The sequence below is a fragment of the Balaenoptera acutorostrata genome, chromosome 6 (genome assembly GCF_949987535.1).
Source record: "Balaenoptera acutorostrata chromosome 6, mBalAcu1.1, whole genome shotgun sequence".
Lineage (NCBI taxonomy): Eukaryota > Metazoa > Chordata > Mammalia > Artiodactyla > Balaenopteridae > Balaenoptera > Balaenoptera acutorostrata.
The window spans coordinates 82,899,701-82,922,213 of NC_080069.1; the positions used below are offsets into that span (position 1 = coordinate 82,899,701).

The 22,513-nt window shown below is 39.5% G+C and overlaps 1 protein-coding gene across 1 annotated transcript in view; it reads right to left on the reverse strand.

The window, feature by feature from the left end:
• GNAQ (G protein subunit alpha q) overlaps window positions 1–22,513 on the reverse strand; it is a 290,253-nt gene that overhangs the window by 179,780 nt on the left and 87,960 nt on the right. Inside the window, exon 2 of the mRNA XM_057547794.1 lies at window positions 9,583–9,767. Coding sequence (XP_057403777.1) covers window positions 9,583–9,767 — 185 coding nt within the window. The remainder of the gene's footprint in view (window positions 1–9,582; window positions 9,768–22,513) is intronic.

Sequence of the window (22,513 nt, forward strand, 5' to 3'; positions counted from 1 at the left end):
GTCACCATTTCAAGAACTGTTCACTACCTCCCAGAGTGGTCCATGTCTACTACAGTCAGGACAGCCTTCTTTTTAGCTCAAAACCATTATGCTTTTTACCACAGAGTATGTGTGTACATTGAAAGAAGCAGACAACCTACCAACCAATCTATAATCTTATACATCTCAACAGCGGTATCAAGTTCCTTGATATACGCTGGTAATGCCAGTCCTTTCTAAGTCATTTTTCATTTTAAACAAATAACACAAGATTGTAAGAAAACTGCATAATCATCTTACAAAGTAGTGGTGGCAACAACAACTTAAAGGTTACCTTCTTAGCAAATTCACTTTAAGAAACATAAAATCAGGAAAATAGATGTGTTCAAAGTATAGGTTTACAACGAATCAACCAAAACTAGTGATCATAGCTTTAAGTGGAGCATTTTTTAACCCCTTGAGAGGAAAGTGTCACAATATAACGTGACAAAAAAAGTCATTATTTTTTTAAAGTATCAATACATTTCCTTGAGGATGTTCAAGTTTGGATACATGCACATATATTCATGAAAATCATAGTATATTAACAGTATGCTATTTAAAAGCACAGTTATGTAGCAAGTATAAGTGATTTGGGATAAACAATACGGTGAAGAACAGAGTACAAGAAACAAGAAGAGTTTAGGCTTTGATATACATGACCAAGATAAGCAAAACTGCCACTTTGCTAAACCCTAAGCAAGCCCCACCCTAAAAGTCAACAACAGCAAAAAGTCCGGAACTGAAATTATTTCTTCAGTGGTGTGAGAATGAGGAAGAAAAATGCTAGCATGTCTCATATTCTCACTAGATCCCTTCAAACTCCATTAGGCATTCACTTTCTTTGGTTCCAACAAATAGATTCTGACTCTAATTGAAAATAGATGCACTGTTTTAAAATTAAAGGGGAAAATCATGCATTACGTGGTTTAAAAGAAGAAGGAAAGTATGTATGTGATGCTTTGCCAGGAGTTAACTAAGAACATCCAAATGACCAGATTCACAACTTCCTACTGAAATGTGTTAAACTATGCCACATGTATTTTATATGGCGGCTGTCAGTCCATGGACGTCCAAGTCCTGAGCAGCTGAAAGGGATTTAGAGGGAGATTGCTTTAGCAGAGTTCTCGCGTGTATTTGGACTAATCAGTAATGTTCCTTAGAGCACTTGCTCTTTTCTTTTTTAAAAAGAGCCAAATTGGTTTATGTTGACTTTCATACAGGAAATGTTTAGTAAATATTTGTTGAGTGACAAAATGAAAGATGACAGACACTGCACTGCACTGGGCAAAGGATGGTCTTTTCAGTAAATGAGTTAATTATATACCCATATGAAAAAAATAAAACCTGACCCCCCCACACGTCACAATATACTCTACAATCCATCTGAAATGGATTTTAGATCTGAACGTAAAAAACAAAACAAAGAATTTAGAAGAAAAACCTGCAGATTATTTAAACAACCTTAAAGCAGGCAAAGATTACTTTAAAAGGATCAAAAGGGTAAAAAAATGATAAACTGGACTATATTACAATTAAGAACTTCTTTTCACTTAAAGAACTATGAAGAAAGAAAATAAAAAGCAAGCCACAAAGTAGAGACAATATCTGCAATACATTTACTCAACTGAGATTCCTTAATATATGAAGAGCTCCTATGAAACAGTAAGAAATCAGACAACCCAATAGGAAAAAAAAAGGGAAGAAGTATTTTTAAAAAGATAACCAATGGCTGATAAATATATGAAAAGGTGCTCAACATGCCTACTTATCAAAGAAATACAACAATGTGACACCACTATCCAGCCACCAGAATAGATAAAATTAAAAGACTAATAATATACCAAGTGTCGTCAAGGATATGGGGCAACTAGAACTCTCAAAGATAACTGGTGGAAGTGTAAATTGGTACAATTATTCTGGAAAACTCTTTGGTAGTATCCACGTACTGAAACTGACCAGATGTATACCTTCTGACTCAGCAATTCCAAATTCTAGGTACGTAATCCAAAGAAATACACGCTTATGTTCACCAAAAGACAGGTACAGGAATGTTTATATTGGCATTATTTGTAATATCCAGAAACATCCAAATTTCTATTAACAACAGGATATATAAACAAACTGTAGCATAGTCATAAAATGGAATATTATACAACTGTGCTGCCCAATACAGTAGCCACTAGTCACGTGTAAATATGAATTTAAAAGATTATGTAAAAATTCAGTTCCTCCGTCACATTGGCCACGTTTCATGTGCTCAATAGTCACATGTGGCTAATAGCTACCATACTGTACAGACATAAACCACTTTCATAAAGTTCTATGGGGCATTGCTATTAAACAGCAATTAGAATAAATGAGTAAATGAAGTAACAACATAGGTGAATTCCACAGATGTAATGTTGAGTGAAATAAACCAGACACAAAGGAGTATTATACTGTATGCTTCTATTCATACAAAGTTCAAAAACTAATCTATGTTATTAGAAGGCAGGATGGTAGTCCCCCCTTGGGGTTGAGAGTATTTTGAAGGAAGCACAAGGAGGCTTCTGAATTCCTGGTCATGCTAATCTGGATGAACAGGTCTGTATGCAAATGTGTTCACAATGGAAAAATACATGGACAATACTAATGATGTGCACGCTTTTCTGTACACAAAAATTACCAAAAAAAGAAATCAGCCTCAGTCTATTGCTCAAGTCTTTCCTTGCTTCAGAGTTCTCCTCTGATGAACATGAACTCAAGATAACTCATCCTGCATAAATGATATGGCATGCCTTGGGATTATGGATTAATTTTAGCCAAGAAAAGGGGATTACAAAATTCATCTTCTATTTTTATATGGCTGACATGGGTATAAAGAACTACAGTGGAACAAGGATAAAGTGAGGAGAAAACATGGCTAGGACATATTTGCAAGACATGAAAAGATAAAAGAAAGCACACAAAGGGATTTTGAAAGCTGATATAGGTACTGGAGAATCTGTGTTGATCAACTCCCCAGCAAGAGTCCTAGAGAGAAAGGAAAAAGTGGTAAACCAACCTCAGAAAAAGAGGTGGTTGACACATCAAGTGGGTCATGAAAAGTCTCTGGATTCCTTTAGACTATTAGAAAGAAAACTCTCAAAGATTTGTAGAAGCAGGAGTAGAAAGTTTCCCTGTGAAAAAGTACAGGCTGTCTTTGGTGGCCAGAAGCCAACAACACAATTAAAATAACTATCACTACTAACACCCACAAAACCTGCAGCTGATTTTGAACTTTGAACACTGTTTTATTTTTTAAAAAAGTACACAGACATAAATATTGTAATCACTTATGGGACTGAGATGCAAAGAAAGAAAAATCTCCACTGGGCTAGAGATCACTGTCAAAGCAAATCTGTTTTTAATTCTTTTTTTTTTTTTTTTTAATTCTCATAAGTACTCTGGAATGGACAATGTTCAAAAACGGTAGGAGCTTTAAACTATAACAAATAACTTTAACAACAGCTTCATCTCTTTGTTAGAATTTTGGAATCAGAGGATCAGCATGAAAAAAAAGTAGTGTTGGAAAGCATTTTAGAGGTTGTCTAGTCCATCCCTGGTCTTATTTCAGCAAAATGGCCTTAAAGAATTTCACATGTTAAAAATACATTCTATTTTTGAACACATCCAGATAAGGAGATTTCTCTCCTTGGTATCCCATTTCAATGACTGTCACTCTGAGGAAAGTTTTCCTTAGATACCTCCTAAATCTGGTCATGCTGTTTAAGCTATTGTCTGTTTGTTTTAATCTTAATAAAGATGGAAGATAAGTAGTATCTGTTCTCTTCATAATGACAAATTCATCTTATAATAACTTCCAAACATTTTTTTTCTCATTTGCAAGACATTTTCACATAGATTATCTATTTAGCCCTTGAAATATCTTATTATTATCTGTACCATTCTACAGATGAGGAAATTCAGGCTTAGAGAGTAAAGAAATTTAGGCATAGGGAGGAAATGCGACAATCCCAAGGTTACTCAGCTATTCAGTGGTTTGGCTCAAACTCAGCTACTCACTTCATTTATAACTGTTGCTATATCACTAACCTCCCAACCTCCCCCGATATCCCACCCTGAACAATGCCAGAATAAGAAAATGTATTTTAGGACAGGCTTAGTGAATGCTGAGCAAAACTGGAGGGCTTGCATCTATAGAGAATCCATGTGTCATTTTATTTTTTAAATTGATGGTATGATTTTGCAGTGGATAACTGTGATTTGTGCCAGCATCATTCCTCTTCTTCTACTAACTGTACCCAGACTTCCCTCAGGGACTGTCAATCAAATTGCCCAGCCCTCCACAAAGCTAGCACAGAAGCTGGGCTAGACAAATCAGGCAAGTTTTCCCGGGAATTTGAATCCTGAATCGGGTGACAGAAGACTGGAAACAGTCAGAGTTCATGCTTCTCTCAGATGAGTTCCACAGACCTGTCCTGGTTTCCGAGAGTTAGTCCTTCGGCTTCTCCTCAATTCTCCAAGTGACCTCACGGTCCCATCAATTCTTCTTCCACTTAAGTTAGCCAGTGTTGGCTTCTGTTGCTTGCAAGCAGAGAACCTTGACTGAAACAACTCTTCAGAGGCACAGATACCGACATATACTGATTAAGGTCTGCCTTTATTATGTGCTTATCATACAGGTGACAAATATTAAATTGAAATCAGTCTCTTAGAAAATTCCCTCATGTTGAAAAAAGTAGTACAGTAATTTTCTTGTTCAATTGATCAAAGGCAGGAACAAGTTGGCAAGTCCTCCAGAATCTTGGCTACATCTGTCTTTTGAAAAATGGCTTCTGGGAGCTTAGATTTCTCAGGAAGCAGAGAAAGTTCAGAAAGCTGTAAATGTGCTTAACCAGGTACTTTCCCCGTGACACGTCCTTTCCTAGAAAGGTTCTGGGAGGACCAGAAGTATTTGTTGCAACATGTCCCCTCAACCCCTCCATCCCCAGGAGAGAGGGGAACACAGGAGTCGGGCCTGGAAACTGCTGGCTGGCTGGGCAAAGGCAGCTGCAGCTTAGGTGCTAAAAGAGCCCTGGTCATCAGGACTTTTGAGTCTAACAGTAGAAGCTAGAAGACGTGACAGTGTCTACCCAACATTAGCATGTGGCTGAGTTCTACTCAATAACTGTCTTGAAGATTCATCAGATTCTTTTCTCTTCCTGGGGTTGGCAAAGGGAGCAAAGGCCTTTCAATACTTTGAAACTGCTGTAATACCTGGATTTCACAGTTCACAGAAATGATAAGCCAACAGTAAAGGGACACCAGGACCCGCTAACTGTAGTGATTCACTCAGTGAACAAAAGCTCCTACAACATTCCTGGCTTCTTGTGGGGGAGATAACAAATTATAAAACAAGAAGCTTGCTCACTGTAAGGTAACCTGCAATCGAATAAAAAAGTAAGGCATGTGTATATGAAACAACAACAACAAGCAAAGCAGGAAGAACGCCAACTACCAGATACAGGTAGTAAGTACATAAAAATCAGGAGTTCAAAACCTTGTGATCTATTTCCCCAAGCTGTAACTCAAGACAGTTCTTAGCATGTTAACATAGAAATTTTATTGAGCTGATTTCAAGGTCCAAAGAATAATCAGAAGAGTACGCCTGTTTAAGACAGGAAAGCATAAAATAATAGTGATGAAAATTGTACCTTTTGGAAAGTAAGAAATGACAGAGAAATCTATCTCATCATTGAATGCCTTGTACCTAGTGGAGCCTTAAATGCATCTTTTGATTTGACTAAGCAACAAATATTTAATCCCTTTCAACATCAGCTATCAACACTTGTGTTTAGGAAAAAGGCAAAGCAATATTTAGAAATAAATAAACCCGAGCTCACGGTATTCAGAAGTCCTCAAGCACATTCTCTTACTTGGGCTGAGTCCAAGCAGCTCACCTATAAATATTACTTGTTTGGGAAAGAAAGTCCAAGAACAGGATAGTGGATACACGCCCAGGGAGGAATTAATCTGTTTCTTTGGTAAAAGTTTGCAATTTATTACAAGCTCCCCTGGAAATGAAGATCCCGGGAACACTGAGTAAGGGCCCTGAAGAGACATGCAATGCAATGCCACTACCTGGGGCAGAGGTTGTGGCCTGGACTCCCCTTGACCACTGTGCCAGCCCCCAGCTAACCAGTGAGACTCTCAATTCAATGTAGTAACACTTACACAAGAGCAAAAGAAATTCCCATATTTCAGCATGGCAGTCCCCTAGCTAGACCAACTTCACAGCAAACAAAACTGTGAACAATTCCTCAGTTAAGAACGGGCCATATCGTCTGTAAGCTGCTTTACAAAATATATGAACTTAGAAGCAAGAACAAAGTTAGGCTGGACAATACTGGAAAATGTTTGTTTTTATTAATGCTACTACCACAGATTATGGCCAATGTGGCAGTAGGTGCAAAGAAGCTTTTTAATAAACCAAACGGTTATTTATGTTGTATCTTTAGGGTCACAAAATAATACAAATCACAACACACTGCCTCCAAGTAATTGCTAATAAAATGCACACCAAGTCCTTTAAACTATTTATAAAATATTAGAGCATACTGTAACCAGAAACTTCTGTAGAAAATTCTAACCAAGACATAAAATATTATTATTATTAAGTAGGTATCATAAATATAAGAAAACAAAAAATTCAAACTTCTTAGCCTGGATTCAAAAGCTTTCAGAAGCACATTCTAAGCCTTTTTTTTTTTTTTTTTTTTTTTTTTTGGTTCTTATTTCTTCAGTTCTCCTCTATAGGAATTCTGTTCTAGTAAAACTGGCCAATTTATACACTGCATGCACATACCTTCTTCTGAACATCTACTCTAGCCTTTCCTCCTCCCCAAAGTGACCCTCCCTCAGCTCTGCCCTTGCCTCTTTCTGGACTGCAAATTTCTGCCTAGCCCTGGTTAACCTTCTCTGCCTCCCTGACAGCCCACTGCATTTATTCCCTTATGTATCAACAGCTATCTATTGATTTGAATAATCACTTCAACAATGGTGAGGGGCAGGAAAGGAGGCCTTCAGCTGTTTAAGCTTACAAATTATTTACCTATTCATAAAGCAAGTATCTTTTGAACACCTACTGTGTACAAGATACAATGCCAGGGACAATGAATAATGCCAAGATGGAACTGACACAAGATTTACTTTCAAAGAGCCTAGAAGCTAGTCAGGAAAATAAGATCAATACCCAAATCATCATAACGAATACAAGCTAGGCAACTATCAATACTCCAGTATGGGTTCTGCAAGAGGGTGGGATCACTTAGTACCACAGGGGGAGCAGAGAAGAATGAGGAGGAATCGGCAGTTGGGTGGAACAGGAAGGAGACAGACGACATTATTTCCTTAATAAGCTTTAACAAAGGCAAGGAGGGAGCAGAGCTCAGTAAGTTAATGGAGGAAGCAAGGGGTGATGCTTTAAAATTCATGCACGTTGTAGAGAAAATGGAGCAAATGTGAACGTAATTTATATTATGAACTAAAGGGAATTAAATGTACTGAGGAATTCAGATGTCAGTCACTATATTAGGCAGTATGTTAAGTAACCAAGAGATGTGGGAAGATTTCACAGGATAATTATGATCTCTGAGAAAAATCTGTATTATTATAACGTTTTATGATGTTGATTTTTAACTGAATGGTACCCAACACAGTAAAGTCTACTTAACTAGAATTGATACAAAGAGCTCAAATAACACACATTAAGCATTCTTCAATGTGTTCTATGAATAGGGGATAAATTCCACATCATCTTCTACATCTGTGTGTCTGTACAATGAATGATCTTCATATGAAAATTTAACATCAAGGCAAGACCCTGAAGGATTCTTCTGAAGCACCAAGAAAGATGATTTTTTGGTATAATTAAGAAGACGGTATTATATTTTAATGTGTAAACTGGCAATATGTATGTATATATGTAAAATACACAAACAAACATCAATTACACCACACATGTGGTAACTCAGGCAGAATTCATCAGATCATCATGTTATCAACGAACTGTAGACTGGAAAAGTCACTGGCATTTAAAAAAAATTCCTTCTACAGAATAGTCTTACAATTGCAACAAAACAAGCATGCCACCTATTTCAGAAACTCGTTACACTGAGATTTCTTGGGGGGTGGGCTGGGGGAGGGGAGGACCCTGATCCTTTTAAATTCAGACTGCTTCCATATCCAGGCAGCCTCACCTGATTCAGGTACCATACTCCCATGAACCTACCCAGATCTTTTCACTCTTGAGAGTAAAAGCAGGGAGGGTTATTTGTGGAGAGACTCTCGTTGCCATCGGAAAACTAACTGTGAAGGTATCAACTAGATAAGAAGCAGCCAGTTGATTTCAAAGAACCACCCCCCCAAAAAGAAATGCCCGATTTGAAAATGATCTGAATATTTAGAAGCTTCTAAATGGTAACAGAAGCGGAGGTACAGAGAACTGCTTTATTTTACCTATGATTCATGTTTGTGAGTTACATCTCAGTTAATGAGTCACACTGGGCATGCCAACTTCTTCTTAGTACTCATTGATACTGGTATATGGAAATGTCCTCAAGAGTAGATTATCAAGAGTACTGAGAGAATGAAAGTTCTGACTGAAGGTCCTAAAATAAATGTAGGTGCAAAGGTAGTGTTTTTTAAACAAAAACTACCAACTTATAAGATCAGCATCTACAAGTTGTAAGGAACAAAGACTACATCCATCAGTAGACATACTGATTGATTAACAGGAAGACATTTCTACAAATTCCAAATAGATTCCGCTTCCCTTATAAACTCCCAGCATAAACTCAAACCTGGAGACACCCTCAGATGCACCAACCTTGTTGGGCATCATGTAGCTATAATATTTGGAGGGTGAGCAATTACAGCAATTGTTTTCACCTGAATAAAAAAAATCTGATTTTCTATTTCAAGTAAGAAAAAATGCTGGATATTGGGAAAGTTTGCTTGTTTTCTAAAAAGCTAAAAATTAAAAAAATTTTTTCCGCTAACCCTTTCTCAAGTGATTTTAGAAGTTTCCATTACTTTAATACAACTCCAGGGAAACATGTTTGAAAGGTTACTGGAAGTGACAGATGGGCCTATTTTGAAAGAAAATTAAGCCTGTGGTACTACTGAAAGGAAGTCACGAAATCCAAAATTAAACTGGACAGAATGGTCTTAAGCTGTTTTTGTTCTTTTTTCAAGGGAGTACAAAGAGTGGGAGGTTGAAGCAAGGCCACTGCTTCTCATCTGAATCCCCTCACTTGGGTCAATTTGTCTTGAACTGACAAACTGTCTTCTTAAGGTAATGTGTGCCCCTACCTTTTAAACATCCATGTATCTATTGTCGAATATCCAAACGTCCTTCACTGATATCACTAAGAATACAACTCCAATTTTTTTAGCTGTAACTTTAAAGACTTAAGAAAAAAAAAAAAAGTTATAAACAACTTGTTGAGCCATTGAAAGCCCCATTTAGGATGAGATGGAAAACGTCCATTAAAAAAGCCACCACACATCCCAGCTCTTCCCAGGAGGAGCTAGGCCTACCTTATTGTGCTCGTACTTGTAGGGGATCTTGAGCGTGTCCATGGCTCTGATCATAGCCTGCATGGCCGTGAAGATGTTCTGATACACCAGCTTGGTGAAGCCCCTTTTGTCTTCATCAGAGTAGCCCGACCCGTGGATGATTCTCATCTGCTTGATAAACGTACTCTTGCCACTCTCTCCTGTCCCTGAAAGAGAAATGACGGCAGCGTATCAGACCATGAGACCTTCTCACAGTCTCCCAGACAACTCAACTAGGAACAGGCCTTGGATGTGACATCTCCAAGGGCCTGCCGAGAGGGGCATCACGAGAGGGGGAAAGGCCACCTATGGTGAGCACTCAGCAGAATTAGAGGAGTGACAGTCCATTTCAGAGGCAGATGAGCTTTAAAAAAAAACAAAAACAAAAAACTGTCACCTCTTTGGAAGCTGCTCAGCATGGAATTTTGATAGTGATTTGTAACCATGTATCTTATATGAAACACAATAAAAATAGCATCGTTTGAACAGAATAAACACTTGATAAAGCTCTCTTCCCTGGAGAATGTCTGAAATGATTCCAGGAGGCTGGGGTGTTTAGCCAGGATTTGGATCTGAAAATGACAATGCACTCACACAAATGCTGGTCAGAGAGTGGTAAGACAAAAATGCCTGAAAATTTCTAGACATTTTCTCTTATTTTAAAATGGGGTATGTGGAGAACACAGTACCCAGATAAGATAAGAATCAGCATTTTTCAGGACAGCAAGTATCAACTGTATTTATTTCCAGGGGCTTTGGTCAGCTGAGTTATGCCGAGGAACCACTGAATCCAGAGAAGACACAGTGACTCTCCTTCCTTCTGCCTACTCTTAACTGTGACACAGAAATTTACTGTTACTGGATTTTTTTCTTTTGTGTTCTCATTTTTCCCTTCTTCAATATTCCTTTTCAGTTACCATAAGCCTGAAGATAATCCATAACAAAGCTACAAATGCCTGTGGGGAGGAGGAAAAATGGAAACATGAGATCATTTCACAGAATGACAACGTATTTCTTCTACAGTGAATCTGAAACTATGAATCTAAAAACTTCATTTTTTAAAATATAAGTGGTTTTGGGAGTATGTAACTTCATTTTTGAATATCTCCCACTCACTTTCAAATTTCCAAAACAATAAATGTCTTTGTCTTCTCCTAATAATGTGGGGAAAAAAATAAAAGTTTTTTGGATATTAAACATGGAAGAATATAATAATAATACACAGGATGACTACAGCATCCTCGTTGCCATCTCCTATCAACAAGGCATTAAAACAACAACAACAACAAAAAAAGGCGGAAAAGGAGAACTAAAAACTAGGAATACAACATCTGTCCTAATTTTGTTTGGTTTTTCTGGTGGTTGGATTTCATTACTATCTTTATAAACAATCATGAAAAATTCAAATAAGTATTACAGTTTTCATAGAAGCACTCTTAAATGACTACAGATGTCTTGGTAAACACAGAAGCCTCACATAGTTACAGTGAAAGATGATTTCTAGCCCCACAGTCCTGTGGTCACCGATTCCTTTATCCTTTTCATATGACTTTTAATAAAGTGATCTGCAATTTCTTGAAATATAAAATGAACACTTCCTTTATCATTTTCACATGACTTTTAATAAAGTGATCCGGAATTCCCTGAAGTATGAAGTTAACACTGCAATGTGAATGCTTCAACCCATTTTAACAAGATTAATTCCAACAAGTTAAAAATTAACTTCTTATAATCCCATCCATGAATACTGGGGGAAAAAAAACCCAGAAAGTATCTAAAAAGCTACAAAATTGTTTCTCATTACCAATCAACAATTTATAGAAAGAAACCAGTATATTTACTTTCTGAGCAATTCAGAGTATGGAAGAAAAAGACCTAAATCGCTTCTCTGTGTATTATCCTTATCCCAGAACCAACAGCTTGCTCTGAGGGCCCAAAGAGAGACATAAGCATCAAATCAGAATCTCTGCCAGTTTTTTCCACACCAAAAACAAGAAGAAATCTTAATATGTGAGGTTAATGGTATGAAAAGAAAAGGAAAGAGAATCGAGCAAGAGGCCTCCTCCTAGCTGAGAGGCTTTTATAGACTTACCCCCTCAAAATAAAATCAAGAAAGTAAGAGAAGAAATCTAAACTACACTGGCTTGTGTGTCACTTAAGTCGTGTTGGGCAAGAGCAGTCAACGCTTAGCCCCTCTTGGGATCTACACTAAGCCCCTAGACATCACCCTAATGAAGACTCCAATTATAGGTGGAATACGGGACCCAAGAATGAATGAAATGGGGAGAGATTAAGAGGAAACAAAAAAGAATCCAAAAATCAACTCCAAAGTAAGGTATGTTCCTGTTGCCTCAGATACACCCAGGGTCCTCTCTCTCCATTTTACCGTCTTGCTTGGTGCCCCAGGAGGCTGACTGGGAAGGATTTCACATCAACAGCTCTCTTGTCCTTGGTCTTCCTGGGTTTAGTCCATAGGAGACACCAGGAGGAGACCAGAGAGCAAGAGAATGAGGAAGGGGTATCTATTTCCCCAGTTTGCTCCCTGCAAGGGAACCACAGATATGCTGTCTCCCCTTCAAAAGGCCACAGCTCCTGCTGGGTGGCCCCCTCTGGGTGCCTGTACCTGCTCCGTCACCTCGCTGGCCCCTGGTTACTGCACTCATTAGCCCTCACTGGTTACCTACACCTGGTCAATACCTTTGTAAACAGTCCCTGAACAAGACTCTTCTCAGTCACCTAGCTGGAGTAGGCCATTTGTTTCCTGCTGAGACCCTGACAGGTACAAATAGCCAAAGGAAAGCATGGCAGCTTAATAAATGAAGGAACAGGAAGGCAAGGGAATGGAAGTACCCTCTCTTCTTCTTCTGCCCTTTCTCTATAAATCTTGCTGCTTTTTTTTCTAGTCACTAATTCACTCTTATAACACTCTTCTGGAAGCCAATCATGATGACAGAGCCCAAAACCAGAATCCAGGGCTCGCTCCTGACCCTCCCCCAAAAGTACTAATATATCTAATACTTGTCCCCCAGAGCATGTACACGTGCACCTACTGTCTCCCAGCAACACACACTTTAAGACTAATCTCCAATCCTGACAGGGGAAACAGTCAGTCGTCTCCACCACCTGAATATCCTCTCTCTTATAAAGGAACCAAAAGAAATTTGTGTTCAACCCTTTATACTTTGCCACTTTGAAACACACTGTCATTCTATCCTTTCAAAACTCTATGAGAGGGGCTTCCCTGGTGGCGCAGTGGTTGAGAATCTGCCTGCCAATGCAGGGGGCACGGGTTTGAGCCCTGGTCTGGGAAGATCCCACATGCCGCGGAGCAACTAGGCCCGTGAGCCACAATTACTGAGCCTGCGCGTCTGGAGCCTGTGCTCCGCAACAAGAGAGGCCGCGATGGTGAGAGGCCTGTGCACCACGATGAAGAGTGGCCCCCGCTTGCCGCAACTAGAGAAAGCCCTCGCACAGAAACGAAGACCCAACACAGCCATAAATAAAATAAATCAATAAAAAAAAAAAAAAAAAAAAACTCTATGAACAGATGTCATTTTCCTCATTTCATGGAAAAGAAAAGGCCTTGGAAAGGTGAGGCATCTGAGCTAAGATGACACGGCTGGTAACCGGCAACACGAGAGCTCGAGCCCAGCCTTCAGCTGCCCAATTTGGGTTTGGCAATACTTCCACAGTCATGGCTGCCCAAATCCAGGATAATTAACTTCCACTGCCCGCAGTCTAAAAATGTCTCCACCTGACTTTGACCACATTCAACTTTCATCCATCTGAACCTAATTCTGAATTTCTGAATACTACTTCAATTAATAGGGACCCATTTTGAATCTTGGTACCATCTTCCAAGACTGGCCATCCCTCCCAGGTAAATTTCACTCACAAATTTAATACTCACACTTTGATTCTATTGTATAAATGCAGCAAATTCAAAGTGAAGGCAAGCTTCACTTAAGAGAAAATCTGTGTAAGGCAAATGCTATAGGTACAATGATAAAAGTAGTCAAAGTATTATTCTGTACTATGGACTAAAACATCAACCAAGCAAAGAACTCAGCTTCTTTGTTCTGTGAAAAGAGTTCTGTCGTGGAGACAAATTAACAATTCTTCACAAATGTGTAAGCCAAATTTCATGTTCTTCTCCTATTTTCATAAACTTATACAATATTCTCAGGGTTTGAAATGGACATTTTATTTTATTTAATTTATGCATGTTAATGGGTTTTTTCCCCCCTGTATTTTGGCTGTGCTGGGTCTTCGTTGTGGTGCGCGGGCTTCTCGTTGCAGTGGCTTCTCTTGTTGTGGAGCACGGGCTCTAGGTGCGCGGGCTTCAGTAGTTGTGACACGTGGGCTCAGCAGTTGTGGCTTGCGGGCTCTAGAGCACAGGCTCAGTAGTTGTGGCGCATGGGCTTAGTTGCTCCGCATCATGTGGGATCTTCCTGGACCAGGGCTCAAATCCATGTACCCTGTGTAGGCAGGCGGATTCTTAACCACTGAGCCACCAGGGAAGTCCCAGAAATGGATATTTAAAAAATCTACTCAGGATTAGAATTTAAAAAAAAAATCTGTTACAATAAAACAAACCCCCAGCTGTTCCAAATTACAAAAATGATGTTTCCTAAGGCCACATGGAAAGCATAATGAGAGACTTCACAATTCTTTATCTCTGAATGAAAGAAAGCAGACTTCTACTAGTAGGTTGCTTTGTGAATCCAGTGCTGGCTAATCTCTTTTCACAGCACAGAGCATAAGTAACTCTTGACTTACCTAAAGAAATACAAATCTCCTATTTTATCAAAGCCATTGATAAAATAAAATCTAGGAAGGAGCCCTTACATTAAATCTAGGGGGTGGGAGGCTCCATCTTTGCTAATTTGAATATATCTCCAATCATATTATTTAATAACAAGCACATCAACACACACAAGGATGTGAGTCCAGAAAAGTCCTGCTTTTCTCCTTCATTAGTCTCTATAAATGTGCTGAAAAATTTTCTCTAGAAAAGTTATTTGTACCTTTGGTTAAGTACTATGCCTTTTCTCACCCCAGCCCATCAAAACACCCAGAAATGAGACTATTTAAGAATCATGCTATTTGAGACTTCCCTGGTGGCGCAGTGGTTGAGAATCCGCCTGCCAATGCAGGGGACACAGGTTCGATCCCTGGTCCGAGAAGATCCCACATGCCGCAGAGCAACTAAGCCCGTGCGCCACAACTACTGAGCCTGCACTCTAGAGCCCGCAAGCCACAACTACTGAGCCTGTGTGCCACAACTACTGAAGTCCGCGTGCCTAGAGCCCATGCTCCGCAACAAGAGAAGCCACCACAATGAGAAGTCCGCACACTGCAACGAAGAGTAGCCCCCGCTTGCCACAACTAGAGAAAGCCTGCGTGCAGCAACGAAGACCCAATGCAGCCAAAACTAAATAAATAAATTTATTTTTTTAAAAAAATCATGCTACTTAAAAAGGCCACTTCATCCAGCATGCATAATTGATTTTGAGGGATACTTTTTTCTTCCCTACCCACTGGATCAGGATAAGCCACAGAGAGCAATCCCAGTTCACTTCACATGTCCCTCCAGCAGGCCAAACATCAAATACGAATTTATATAATATCCTACTGTGGAGTGCGTCACTTTGTAAGCTGTTAGAATATGGCATATTCAACATACACGCTCTCTCTCACACACATACAATCTGATGCTTTAGGCTTTGCCAAGATCTTTTCAACACGAGGATTTTCACGTACAGCTTCTACCACAGATCCGTGCTTATTCTATGTATCCTACTCATACTAACCATCTATACCTTTACACTGATTACTCGGCCCATTCTCAAGATGCAGTCTGTAATTAGCTCCCTTCAATTAATCTCTAAAAGCAGGACAATTTTTCTTTTTTTTTGGCTTCTTGCTCAGCATGTTGTTGTTGTTTTTTAAATTTATTTTACTGAAGTTTAGTTGATTTACAATGTGTTAATTTCTACTGTACAGCAAAGTGATTCAGCTGTACATACATATATATATGTATGTATACATGTATATATATATACACATACACACATTCTTTTTCATATTCTTTTCCATTATGGCTTATCACTGGACATTGAATATAGTTCCCTGTGCTATACAGTAGGACCTTATTGTTCATAGGACAGTCTTTCTTATCCCACACCCTACCTGACAGTTTTAAATCTAATAATACATTACCTTCTTAATGGTAATGAATTGTCATTTATTGTTGAAAGCAATCATGGACTCAATGGTTCCTTCTTTCCCACTGAAGTTGGATTCCTGGGCTACACTTTTATCAGAAGGGCTGTGAAGCACAATGCACGTATACACAAGAATTGCTCAGTGCCCTAAAAATGTCAGTTACGACTATCACTGTCTGAAGAACGTGGTGTGACCCATTTCCACACATGGCCCCTAGGAAACAATCACTGAACATTTCGCTGTCAGGAACTTCAACAGTTCATTCCTTTTATCCTGAAAGAAAGTCAGAAAATAGACCTTCTCAGGGCCTCTTACAGGCTCAGGGAGACCCACACCACTGCCACTTTTTTTAGGCTCCCACCCAGGAAAAAGAAGAAATGCCAAAATAGAGTTCTAAAAACTGTGGTATTTAAAGCTGTACAATGAATATATTCGTTTTCTCCTTCTAGTGCCTTTCATGACTGTATTTGGAGATATTGTCAAACCATCAGAAGTCTACATCTGAAGCCTTTAATTAATGTGAAAGCTCAGGCGAAATGCCCCTGCCCTCTTGATTGGCCAGCACCCAGATAAAGAGCAGCTAAAGAACAAACCCAAGTCTCATGGAGCTCAATTGTAATCCAAGTATCTGTACTTAAGGTCCATTGGTTTAGGCCAAGAGTCTAAAATACGGAATCTCAGCACCACCAAAGCTGAACCTGGGCTATTTCCACATAAACTTTGATAAACCAGAACCAGAAATTTCAAGGAGGAATTTTCTACCCACAAGCACATCATCAACCAACCCACACCTGCAAAGACTTAATAGCACTGAGATAAAAGTGATTTAATAACATTGAGTCAAAATGCAACCCATGTGTTGTCCACATTCTGGGTTATATACTTAAAAACACACGTATTCTGCCTCCCGCCCATTTTCCTCCACTTAAATTGGAAGCCTGCTTGTGAAATTGAACAGCTCTAATACCAAAGTCACCATTACTTCCTCTCCTTTAAATTTTCTTTTTTTTTTTTTAATTTATTTTGGGCTGCGTTGGGTCTTTGCTGCTGCACACTGGCTTTCTCTAGTCGCGGTGAGCGGGGGGCTACTCTTCCTTGCGGTGCGCGGGCTTCTCATTGCGGTGGCTTCTCTTGATGCGGAAAACAGGCTCTAGGTGTGCGGGCTTCAGTAGTTGTGGCACATGGGCTCAGTAACTGTGGCTCGCAGGCTCTAGAGCACAGACTCAGTAGTTGTGGTTCACAAGCTTAGTTGCTCCGCGGCATGTGGGGTCTTCCGGGACCAGGGCTCAAACCCGTGTCCCCTGCATTGGCAGGCGGATTCTTAACCACTGCACCACCAGGGAAGTCCCTCCACTCCTTTAAAGACTGTGCTTTAAGGGCAAGGGTTGGAAATACTTGACTCTTTACCCCCAGCAAGGCTGAAGAAGGTTCTAGACAGTTTTTAAAATGTAGCATGGTAATTAACTGAATTTAATATCACCAACTGTGAGTGGAAACTGAATAGATGAGTAGGTTAGTAGTAACTAGGACTATTAATAATAACTCTCATCCAGTTGTTTTTAAAAGGAATGACAGGCAAAATGCATTCAAAATGCAATCTATTGAAAATGTTTTGGGAGAGGGAGATTACCTAGTCCTGGGCTTCTCGAAGTAGTAAAACCCTCCTGGGTAAGGTGCTTCCAAGGTTACTCAAACACACAAGAGTGTTTTCTTAGAATCTCCATTCTACCATCATGTGTTCATTGTAAACATCCATGTATGAAAAACTAGCATCAGTTGACTGCACCACCTTCTGAATATACCAAAAGCCATTAAAATGTACACTTTAAAATGATGGATTTTACGGTATGTGAATTTTATCTCAATTTAAAACATTTCAAACTGACATCAGTATAGTTTGGAGAAGAACAGGAAGTTTCCATGAATTTTCAGGCCAAACTTCTTCAAAAAGGTTACTCTGAGCCAACCTGCCCAACCTCCCCTGCACCCCCAGACCTCTCCTCCTCCAGGAGCGCCTGTTCGCTCTCTTCTGCCTCGGGATGTGTTTCGGAGAAAAAGTTTAAGAAGCCCTGAACTCACTTATTTTACAAAGGAGGGAAGGAAAGTGACCTGTTCAAGGCTTCTGCTGGTTGAAAACTAATTAGGAGGAAGATGGACTGTAATCTACCAAGGCCTCCTGTCTGTCCAGGGCTCTTGATCGTATGTCCTTGTAAACTCTCTTTTTATAAAACATTTTTCCAACTTAAAAAGTTATAAATATTGATTATGGAAAATTCAGAAAAACAGAAGAGGAGTTTTCAAAATTGCTAAAATCTGAACATTTTGGTATATTGCTTTCCAGATTCCTTTTCTAAGCAAATGTTATCCTAAGAGTGTCTGATAATTTAACAATTCCTGTCACAACACATTTTGAGTACTTCTGATTTTTCACTTTTATAAATAATGTTGTGATAAGGAAAACATCATAGAAACGCAATTAGGTGAAAGAGTTGTAAAGGCTCTGGACATCCTATAGTAGTACCAGTTGACACATCCATCAGATACTTCTTTCCCCACTTTTTTTTTTAAAGCAACATTACTGTGACATAGTGTTTTGTAATAAATAATATTCTTAAAAGCTTTTGCACAGCAAAGGAAACCATAAACAAGACGAAAAGACAACCCTCAGAATAGAAGAAAATATTTGCAAATGAAGCAACTGACAAAGGATTAATCTCCAAAATATACAATCAGCTCATGCAGCTCAATATCAAAAGAACAAACCCAATCCAAAAATGGGTGGAAGACCCAAAGAGACATTTCTCCAAAGAAGACATACACGGATTGCCAACAAACACATGAAAAGATGCTCAACATCACTGATCATTAGAGAAATGTAAATCAAAACCACAATGAGGTATCATCTCACACCGGTCAGAATGGCCATCATCAAAAAATCTACAAACAATAAATGCTGGAGAGGGTGTGGAGAAACGGGAACCCTCTCGCACTGTTGGTGGCAATGTAAACTGATACAGCCACTATGGAGAACAGTATGGAGGTTCCTTAAAAAACTAAAAATAGGATTACCATATGACCCAGCAATCCCATTACTGGGCATATACCCTGAGAAAACCATAATTCAGAAAGACACATGTACCGCAATGTTCACTGCAGCACTATTTACAATAGCCAAGACATGGAAGCAACCTAAATTGTCCATCGACAGATGAATGGATAAAGATGTGGCACATATATACAATGGAATATTACTCAGCCATAGAAAGGAACAAAACGGAGTTATTTGTAAAGAGGTGGACGGACCTAGAGTCTGTCATACAGAGTAAAGTAAGTCAGAAAGAGAAAAATAAATACCGTATGCTAATGCACATATATGGAATCTAAAAAAACGGTACTGATGAGCCTAGTGGCAGGGCGGGAATAAAGACACAGACATAGAGAACGGACTTGAGGACATGGTGTGGGAAGGGGAAGCTGGGACGAAGTGAGAGAGTGGCATGGACATATGTACACTACCAAATGTAAAATGGATGGCTGCTGGGAAGCTTCTGCATAGCACAGGGAGATCAGCTCAGGGCTTTGTGACCACCTAGAGGGGTGGGATAGGGAGGGAGGGTGGGAGGGAGACGCAAGAGGGAGGGGATATGGGGATATATGTATGCATATAGCTGATTCACTCTGTTGCACAGCAGAAACTAACACAATATTGTAAAGCAATTATACTCCAATAAAGATATTTAAAAAAAAGAAATAATATTATTTTGGTCTTCATCCGAGTTTTTGGCACAGAGCTCCTAAAACCCTTGGAATTTCAAAAGCAAAGGGAGCATCAGAGGTGTTTTTGTTATGTTAATGAGGTGACTTTTGGAAAGTGCCTAAGGATGGGGACTGGTTACCAGGGGAACCAACCAGGAATAGAGAAGTGGAACTTTCAGTCTCACCCCTGACCTCTGGGGAAGGGAGGAGGAATTGGAGATTGAGTTCAATCACCAATGGCCAGTGGTTTAATGGCTCATATCTATATGATGAAGCCTCCATAAAAACCCAAAAGGACAGTGTTCGGACAGCTTCCGGGTTGGTGAACACGTGGAGATTTGGGGAGAGTGACACACTCTGGAGAGGACATGGAAGCTCTGTGCCCCTTCCCACTTACCTTGCCCTATGCATTTCTTCCATCTGGCTGTTCCTGAGTTACATCCTTTTATAATGAACCCACGGTCTCTAGTAAGTAAAATGTTTTCCTGAGTTCTGTGAGCTGCTCAAGCAAATTAATCCAACCCAAGAAGGGGGTCATGGAAACATCTGATTTACGACCCTTTGGTCAGAAGCACAGGTAACAACATGGACTTGAGATCGGCATCTGAAGTGAAGAACAGTTTTGTAGGACTGAACCCTTAACCTGTGGGATCTGACCCTATCTCCACGTAGCTAGATCCTAATCTCTCCCACTTCAGAAATCTGTTTCTACCCTTAAGAAATATTCTGCATATGCTGCCTATCCTGGTTCCTCTTTACAGCTCTGTGACCTTGGGGAAGGTACCTGGCCTCCCAAAGCCTGTTTCCTCATCTGTAAATACCACTACCTACTGCTCTGCTCCGAGTTTTCAGTGAGTTAATCCAAGTAAAGCACAGTGTCTGATACATAGTAAGTACTCAATAAACACTGCCTATAATTTTCAGTGTAAAATCAAGCAGAAAAATGAGAGAATAGTCTGATACAGGGCTGGGGGAAAGGCAAAAACTAAGTAATCAAGAGAATAGTTTAATTCAGTATTTTTCAAAGTGAAAATTAATGCCTCCCAAATCCATGATGAACAAAATACCACAATTTTAAATAAGGCTACTTTATTTATAATAAAGCACAGAGCTGCATTGTGCCACATTGGCATCTGAGAAGCTGCTTTAAATTCTGTATCCAAGGCAAGTACCTTACTCACCTTAGTCTAGGCCCTGATTTTAATTCTCCACTCCCTAAATTGACTGAGATAATCATCTCCAGTATCTCAATATTAAAAGCTATAGTGTTTGGATATTTTTAGCTTGAATTCTTTATTCACCATTTTATTGGGTACACGCTGCATTATGTTGGGTAAATGCATACATTCTTGTAGGTATCAGAACGTAAGACACACCGTCCTTGTTTTCACAAGGGGAACACATAGTGTGAGTGGCAGATGACATATAGAAGATAGATGAATAAAAAAAAAATCCGATGGAGATAGGTGCTATGCATTGAAGAATTAAAGAAAAATGAAATACAGAGTGACTTAGGAGTGACTTTAATTTGGGAGGCCAGAGACAGCCTTTCTAAGAAGGTGCCTTTAATGCTGATATCTGAATATTCAAGATCTAGCCACACACACAGACACACACAGACACACACACACACACACACACAGACACACACACAGACACACACACACACGGATTCGAACAGCAAAAAAATGGAAACACCATTCCAGGCAGTAAATCAGCTGACTCAGAGGTCAAAGTGGGAACAAGCTTGGCTGGTACGTTGCAGGTACAAGAGGGCAATGTGGCCGAGGTGTAGCAGTTACTGGGAAAGAGGGAGGAGAGAACATGGGAGCGTCAGCTACAAAGGCAGAGGCTAGGCAGAGGCTAAGTCACACAGGGTGCTGTATTTTAGGAAACAAGCTTGGATTTTATTCTAAGTGCACTAGACAGCTTTGGAGAATTTTAACCAGGAAAGTGATATGGTTTGATTTAAGCTAAGAAAAGAATGGATTGTAAGAACAAGCAAGTAGGGTATTTCAGTAATCCAAGCAAAAGATAATGGTAGTTTGGACCAGGATGGCAGCAGACATGATGGAGAAAAGTGGAACAATTCAGGATCCAGTCTGGAGTTGGATGAAAAATGGGTGGTGAGGGGAAGAGATAAAACAGAGATAACTCCTAGATTTTTGGCCTGAGTAACTAGATGGATGGATGCCCTAGTTTCTTAGAGAAGCCTGAAAAGGAAAAGATTTGGGCAGAGAGAAGCATGTTCAGTTTGAAATGCTTATTCACTCCAAAGAGAACCACTTTTGTACACTTACAACGTCTGCTGCACTTACGTGGAGGACATACATGAAATACAAGATTCAGCTTGTATCCTATATTCTCTGGGCCTTCAACAAAAGCAACAAAAGCCATGACTGAGGTCTTTATGCTAATGGATGAGTCAGAGCAGACTGCAACACTGGGGCTATAATTTCACTTCCTATAAGATAAAGTTCCTCATGTAAAAATATATGAAACTTTTTAAGGTCTAAGTTACACACACTTATCTGTTTGTTTATATTTACAAGGTGCTGATATTGCTACATGTACACCTCTTTAGAGAAAACTGGGACTTCAAGGAGTATTATTTGGGATGCATGAAGATACCATAAAAATACCAAATCATCATCATAACATTTTAAGAAGTAGGAACCCTTCAGAATAAATATCCACCCACAGACTTTTAACATTGATTTTTTTCAGAAAATAAAAAACGTGAATAGTAAGTGGTCCAGATTTTTAGGTTACACATAATCATAAACTGCATACTTTAAAAATGCACTGGTTGGAAAATGACCAGACATCACACTCTGGAAAGCACTCTGAAGGCCTCATCAGACCAGTAAATACTTGCTCAGAATAGAATGGCTCGTGTGGCCCTCCCTCAAGGAAAGCAACAAATTAA